The 7,753-nt window shown below is 36.1% G+C and overlaps 1 protein-coding gene across 1 annotated transcript in view; it reads left to right on the top strand.

Annotated features, from left to right (window-relative positions):
• The first annotated feature begins 564 nt into the window (after window positions 1-564).
• EIF3E (eukaryotic translation initiation factor 3 subunit E) overlaps window positions 565-7,753 on the top strand; it is an 18,754-nt gene continuing 11,565 nt past the window's right edge. The window contains exons 1-4 of the mRNA XM_029086600.1: window positions 565-680; window positions 4,458-4,500; window positions 4,956-5,060; window positions 7,152-7,277. Of these exons, the coding sequence (XP_028942433.1) occupies window positions 637-680; window positions 4,458-4,500; window positions 4,956-5,060; window positions 7,152-7,277 (318 nt within the window). The 5' untranslated portion in view covers window positions 565-636. The remainder of the gene's footprint in view (window positions 681-4,457; window positions 4,501-4,955; window positions 5,061-7,151; window positions 7,278-7,753) is intronic.

The raw sequence follows: 7,753 nt of genomic DNA, 5'->3' as shown, positions 1-7,753 counted from the left end.
TAAAACAATCACCCTAAAGTTGTTCTATTTCCTAATGATTTTTTGTTAAAGATTTAATGTTCTAATTAAGCATGCGTAGTGTTCCTAATTGTAATTTTGCAGATGGAGCTGTTTTAAATTCTTCTTGTCAATTTTCAGTTAAGTATTCTAGAAATGTGCTTTCAGAACCTGGTCAGTTAGAGGAAAATCAATTTTACTGGTATTGTAGCATTGTTTACTCTTTTCCAAGTTTATTTGGAATAAGTGAACTTACTTAAAAGGTTGTTTCTCCCTCAGTGGAAGCCTGAAGATACCTTGTCTAATACAGACTGTTCCAGCTATACTTGCTCTTTAGTGGCTTGATTAGAACTCCACACAGGAGGAAAAGAACCAAATGTTAGAAGCTTTTTGTTAAGTTAATGAATTGTTAGATACCTCTGGTTTTGTGACTTGACTGAGAGGACAAGCGAGGTAGGAATGAGGGAAGCATGTTCAAATGTGCTGTCAGCACCATGTAATTACAGGTTGGCTTCAATAAAAACTTAGAGCATTACATTAAAATCTCTTTTGTTTGTGTCTTTAGCTTTGCGGGAGAAGAGAACAACTGTTGTTGCACAGCTGAAGCAGCTTCAAGCTGAAACTGAACCTATTGTCAAGATGTTTGAGGATCCAGAGACTACAAGGCAAATGCAGTCCACTAGGTAATTTCTAACATAATTTTGCAGGATGATTTTTGGTGCCTCTTAGATGTTGATGATAGGAATGCTCTCTGTGTGGTAACTGCAAAGAATTTTTATTTCCAATCCAGCCAATATTTAAGTGGTGCTTGTGGTCGGGTAGTTGAAATTGCTAGACACAATTTTTTTTTTATTTTTTTTTTTTCCAGTGCTTTTACCTGCTGTGCACAAGGCGTCTCTGTTGTTCTTAATGTTCATTAATCAACTCTGGACAAGTGACAGTTATCATTCAGTGCAGCCAAATCACAGCCAAGATCAGTCTTGGGGAGATTGGGAGGCTTTTTTTGTTTGTTTTTTGAAGGGAGTGGTTTGGGGATTTTGAGGGGAAATACAGGCTGAAACAATTCAGATTCTCTTTTTTAGGAGAGCATCAGCTGTCTCTCCCTGTTCTGCCTTCCATGGAGGATTATGGTGCGCTGTCTTTCTTAGTCTGGGAGGCCTGGCGAATAAGCATCCTTTTAGCCTCATAGCACGTACTCCTTTCAGGAGTCCTGTGCTTCTCCCCTTACCCTCCCCCACTCATGCCCCCCCAAAACTGAACTTGTTGGTGCAAGATAATGCTCATAATAATCTTTTTACAATGTATCCAATTTCTTATCACTTTGCTTATGGGACTGATTAAAGTGGAATGAGTTTGTCTGCACATCCTAAGGACTATGAGAGTTTTCTTATGGTTAAGCCTGAATTCAGCCCTGTAGGAAAGAGCTCAGCTGTAGTCACTGAGGAGGTAACTGTGCAGCTTTAACAGAGGGATGGGTAGGCATTTGTTTAAGGTAAATTGCTCCTTGTTGTCCTTATATAGGAAGCATTGTTGTTACTGTTGTGAATGTGTCTCACCAACTCTTGGAAAATTGATTAGATCACTTCTTCAGCCTTACCTTTCAAATAAAGGGTACCACATCAGATAGAGTAGCCATGGCTAGACTTGAATTTGAAGATGAAACCTGTACTTAGGTTTACTGTTGGCTAGCTTTATGCATTGACTGATATGGAAGACTGTTAACATTGCTTCTGGAATTTTCTTATAAAAATATTGAATGCACAAACTATTTTCTAGTCTTCAGAAATCTTCTTGATGAGGTGTACCTTTGTTTGGGAGCAACCTTCCAGAAGAAAATGGGTCCCTGAAACGGAAGGAACTTCATCAGAATTTACTCTTTTGTTTCAAGTGCAGATTATAATCCTTTTTTTCCTTTCCCTTCTTTGCTCAACTTGCTGAGAAACCTGATCAACCCTTTTGGCCTACGTTTTCTCTACTCTGCACATTGTTTTCAGAATTTGTTATAGTCTAATTTTGAACTTGGTCAGCGCAGAAATGGTGAGGTGCAATGCATTGGGTCTCAAAGTGCCTATGAAACAAGATGTCAGTAGAAATAATGAAATCTATTAACTTTCCAGCACTGCAGAAAAAGCTATTTTCTGTTCTGATATCACCAGAATGTATTTAAGCTTCTGCTGTAAAAAGCATTCTTAGGATAAGTAAGCTACCTTTATATCTCATTTCAGCATGGATATTTGTCAGATAATTATATTAAGAAAAGGAGTTACACTTGCTTATGACTTTGGCTGTTGAAAGCGTGGAGCCACTCGACAGCTTCTGGAAATACAGCTTTAAAAGTGAAAGGCACAGTTGATGTTAGTTAACTGCCTTGAATTTATTAACTGGGACTGTCTTAATTTTAAAGAAAAGACTTCCTGATACTATCGCAGCTCTATTAAAATCTAACTGAACTTCTCATCTGCATGTAGACATCTCTTCCAATTCTTGCTTTGCCTTTAGCCAGTTTTTGTAATAAAGTTTGCCCTAGGAAAAAAGACCTTGTGCAATTCTAAGTACTAGCATTTCTTGGGAAATGTGTTGTTACTTGACCTTTGATCCACAGAAGTTGGTCACTAGTACTTATTCCAAATCAGAAACTCCTTGTTTGGAATCAAGAGATACAATCAAAAAATGCATGGAATATAACTTGCCTAATGCTGTAAAATATTAGCACTACTACTCATATGTAGCAAGTTTTGTTTCAGAACTGGTATATAGTTTTTGCTTTTAAAATATCTGAAAAGTTTGCAGCTCAGAAATACTGGGTTTGGTTATTGGCTTGATGGGAGTTCTAATCCAGATTGTTGGGGTTATACAGTAACGGGGAGAATCAGACTGAAAGGTGTCAATTTTTCTAGACCTCACTAGTGTGCTTTAGACAATAGAAAGCAACTTTTAATTCTTTGAATTTTGTGAATTTCTGACGATGATTTGGAATCTCTGTCAAATTTAGAGCTGCATATTATCAGGGCTTTAGATCACAGCTTTTGATCCGTGACAGTGCTGTTGGGAACATCAAAGTCTGGAAAATGGCAGGTGATGATATGTAAAGGAGACTTTGTAAGTGGAAGTTCTTTCAAGAATAAGTCAGAACATTTCACTTTTTTTCTGTGCAGCTGTTGGAGGATATTGACTTTCAAATTATAGAGGAATAGTCAGTATTCCTCATCCTTGCAGTATGTGTCACTGGAAGAAGCACATGAGATGATTTCATTCCTTACACAAGTATTACTGGGGAAACTCACAGCTTTGCAGTCCGTTGGTTTCAGAGTAAATGGGGAAATTTTCCCCTGCGTACGGTTTTACTGTATCTTTGTCCCAAGGGGAATTTGTAGCTCGGTGCTCTCTTCTGCAATTAAATCTTGGGTACATGTTCTATCAAATATGATAGTTCCATGAATTGTCAAAGTCATTTCTACTGTATGATTGAATGCACAGTCTGAGTGCACAGAAGAGATGAAGTAGAGAGTAGCTACTGGTACCAAAGCATGCCTGGGGGGTGTGGGGGGCTGGAGAGTAGAAAAAATACTAAATCTTTCTGTATTGTAGAAAGGCAGCCCACACAATCAAAGTGCCAAACTGAAAATACTGTCTATTTAAGAATATGAATTCTGCTATGTGTATGAATTCAACTGTGGTTCTTGTTGCCAGATGATTTCAGGAGTGTTTGAATAGAATTCTTACTGCATTGGAAAGCTGGTGTGCTAAAACTTCACTCTTAAGAGCTGACCCATTGCAGATACTGGATTAAAAAATATTCACTAAGTTAACTATTGTTTTAAAATAATACAGATATCTAAAGTCCTGTGACTAATATGAGACTTATTAGTGGTAGATAAGTTATCTAATTTGCCTATTGGAGGCTTGAACTTTCTTTTCATCCAGATAATATTGCTTGTCCTTTATTATCCATGTTAAATAAATTTTTAAAAGCCTTCAGAAATCTGATTGTGTGTGAGTTACATGTTTAGATCTTATATTGTTTATAGCTGTGCATCCTGCAGGCATTTGCTGTGGTAGAGGTATTCTTGCTAACTGCTGTGTCCCAGTGCTAACAGTGAGATAAGCTTCCTTTCTACTTGTATTTTACTTTAATCTTTGCTTCTTTTTTTCTGTCTCCTGTTCAGACTGCTTGGCTAGAGTAACAACTTCTCACCCTTTCTTAACTCCAGTCATTGTTGCAGGTGGCATTCTTTATTTAAAATTATATTAATTTTAGGATTTTGAAACTTCTTCATGACACTTTGGGAATAGTCAGCTCACTATTTCTGCAGTTGCTTTTGCATAACAAGTGGATGAGTGTAATTTAAAATTTATATTTATATTCTAATTGGGTATTTTATTTATAACAGCTAAAGGTTGTGTTGTGTGGTGAGAGTTAATTAGTTTTATTTATAAAATTTTTAACCTTTTTATTATAGGGATGGTCGGATGCTGTTTGACTATTTAGCTGAGAAACATGGTGTAAGTGTTAATTCTTATATCTGTTTGAATTCAGTCCCAAATATCTCCATCCAACCTCCCCCACAGCCAACAGCTCTGAGCAATTATGGACTAGCATTTTGGCCTGTCCATGTCAACAGGCAGAATTCCTAATGCTAACATAATTTGTTTGAATGCCTTTGAACTTTTAATTTTTATACAAACAAAGATAAAAGCTTAATGTTAGCTGCATCCTTGTAACTAAGATGTGCTTTACTTTGTAATACAGAGTTTGGCCTTTTTTCCAGTATTGGTATAATCTTTAATTCAGTGGCATGGATTAAGAGTATAATAGTTTTCTATTGTCTTTCCTGTGTACAATGTCTTTCAAAGAACCTAAAGGCTTCAAAGGTTACCTCACTATTAAAGTTGGCTTGTAACAGCAATTTTCCTAGTGTAGATAAGCTTTTTGTATTCCTTTTTGTATTCCTTTTCAGTTTAGGCAGGAGTACCTAGATACACTCTACAGATATGCAAAATTCCAGTATGAATGTGGAAATTACTCAGGAGCTGCAGAATATCTCTACTTCTTTAGGGTTCTGGTAAGTTTTGGGTGTTTGGTTTTGTTTTGTGATTTGTTTGTTTTTTTTAAATGAAATACTTGTCTGTATTAATTCATAAAATATACTTGTGATCTTTTTTTGAGATACTGTGCACCAAAGAAGAGTTGAAAATAATTGTTAACAATCATCATTGACTGTTGTCGAGCAATTCTGTTACTGTCATGCTGAGTTCAGAACTGTCATTTAAATTTGTAGGTCATGTGCTAACATTTAATTAGAGAATACTTGTTTTCTCACTGTAAATGTATCGGGGGGGGGCAGAAAAAAAACCCCACCCCACAACAGCAAAATGAATTCTTGCTTTTGTGCACGATGTATCGGGGGGGGGCAGAAAAAAAACCCCACCCCACAACAGCAAAATGAATTCTTGCTTTTTCTTGCTTTTGTGCACATATGTTATCAACAATAGTGAAAACCTCATAGGTGGATTGAACATAATTGGTAATGGTGAACTGCCAGCCTCTTAACTGAACTCTCATCTGTCTTCTCTTGAATTTTGTGATGCATTTAAGAGTAGAAGTCTAGGAAACGTAAACAGCTTACATGAGAATTGTAGAACCAGATCCTTCGTCTCTGAAGCAACTCTTTTCATGTTGTTGTAATTCATATCATTTGTTAATGGTAGGAGTGAATTTTGAGAATGAAGACTTTGTGTCTTGTAAGAATCTCAACACAGTAAATTTATTGTTGGTGGTCAGTGAATGTGCCATTTTACTAACAAATGGAAATTTAAGGTAACTGCTTGAAAATCCAGATACTGTAGCTAGAACACCTGCAGTATCTGAAGGCAGATACTGTGAATAGGTAGCTGTAATTATGTGATTTGGAACCAGCACAGTGTGTGTGAACCTCCTCAACTAAAAGTATCTGCTAAGTTGGCACCTTGGTTTCTTGGAAGATAATGACTTCTAAACTGTGTGTCTCTCAGATACCTGGAGTGATTGCTGAAAATATTTAGTGGTTCATATGTTGAAGTTTGTTTCTTGCTCTCTAATCTCTAGTCCTGTCTAAAAATATCCTAAACTTTTGAATTTACTACTAGAGTAAATAACAATAATTCCTTTAATTAACTGTAATTAAAGAAGCAAAATTGGGAAATATGCCTTTAATCAGAATAGGGTTTAAAGTAGGAATGAGTTGAATTCTTAATCTAAATGTTGATGATAAAGCTGAGTTCTGTATGGCTTTCAGTATTATAGGTGCATTCCATGTGCTGAGAGGGGAAATAAAAGTTACTTATTTAGGTTTGTGGGCAGCTGGCCTTGATTCTTTATGCTTTAATTCTTGGTTTAGCATTATGTTCTTATATGTCAAATAACTAATTTCAAAAAATGAAGTACTGTTTTTGTGCTGGTAATAGCTTGGTGTAGGACTTTTGTTACTAGTTCTGATGGGATAAGATTTGTTTAAAGTTGCATGTGATGAAACATAACCTATGAAAGAACTATTGTAACGGATCTGAGAATGGTATTTGACACTGTGAATGACCTAGTGTAATTCATTCCTGTATAAAACTAACACAGCTTGACCTTAGGACTACCCTTCCAGGAAACAGATTTACTACTGCAAAGTTGCAGTTTTACTGGACATTGCTGTAAGCAGTATGCTTTTTGGCACAGCATTAGCAGAAGGAGCTTTGAGTACAAGATTTTTTTAAGGTGGTTACCTACTGTCATGAGTTCTTTAGGAACCTGCGTTGTAATAACCTTGTTTTAGTAGTTCAGAAGCATTTTTATCTTCTGGGAGGGGGGGAATATTTGGAACCAGTGTGTCATCTGGTGCTCAGGCATTTCATTTTTTTTCTTTTTTTAATTTAAACTGCAGTAGCATAGAGCTTTGTCTTACTCTGACAGTATTTTCTAGTTTCTACTTTAGGAGCTTTACTGCTGTTTTTTCTTCTGTACTACTTTTTTAAAAAAGTACTTCATTTGGAAAGGTAGGACCATGCAAATTTGATATCTTATAAATTAAAAATACTACCAGGAAGTATTTTTATTAATTTTTAAAGTAAATAATATTTTTTTTAAGAAAAATTACTGAGAGTATGACTTTTGCTGTTGTTGAAAATAGGTTCCAGCAACAGACAGAAATGCTTTGAGTTCTCTGTGGGGAAAACTGGCATCTGAAATTCTGATGCAGAATTGGGATGCAGCCATGGAAGATCTCACAAGACTGAAGGAGACTATAGATAATAATGTAAGTAAGGTCTTGGTCCTGTTAGTAAGGGGAGAGCTTAAAGGTGTTGATACTTTTATTGTTAATCATTTGTAGTCTTCTTTAGGAGTAGTTTATCACCTTTTCACTAGATACTTCCTTAATAACAGTGGGAGCATCTGAGGGTGCTCACAGAAATAGTGAAGCTTCCTTTTTCAAATTAGTGTTTCCCTCTTGCCACATTTGAAAATGCAGCTGAGAACTTTTAAGTTATTTCCAGTAAACAAAACATCAAAACTAGTCACAAGGATGAGTCTGAGAGAAAGGTATCATTGTGTGAAATTGTTTGCTGCTTAAATTTCAGATAGCTTTGCTGCTCACTTTCTGTAAAGAATAAAATGCATCTAACTAAATTATACTCTTCTCACATGAAAACAACACTTTTGACAGAAAATGCAAGACAGCTTGTTTTTGGAAATAGCTTTCAGCCAGTTCAGCTTCCTCGCCAGCACCTGAGG

Source organism: Antrostomus carolinensis, unplaced genomic scaffold (assembly GCF_000700745.2).
Source record: "Antrostomus carolinensis isolate BGI_N321 unplaced genomic scaffold, ASM70074v2 scaffold14658, whole genome shotgun sequence".
NCBI lineage: Eukaryota > Metazoa > Chordata > Aves > Caprimulgiformes > Caprimulgidae > Antrostomus > Antrostomus carolinensis.
Note: the sequence above shows the minus strand (reverse complement) of the source record. Positions and strands in the feature narration are given on the sequence as shown.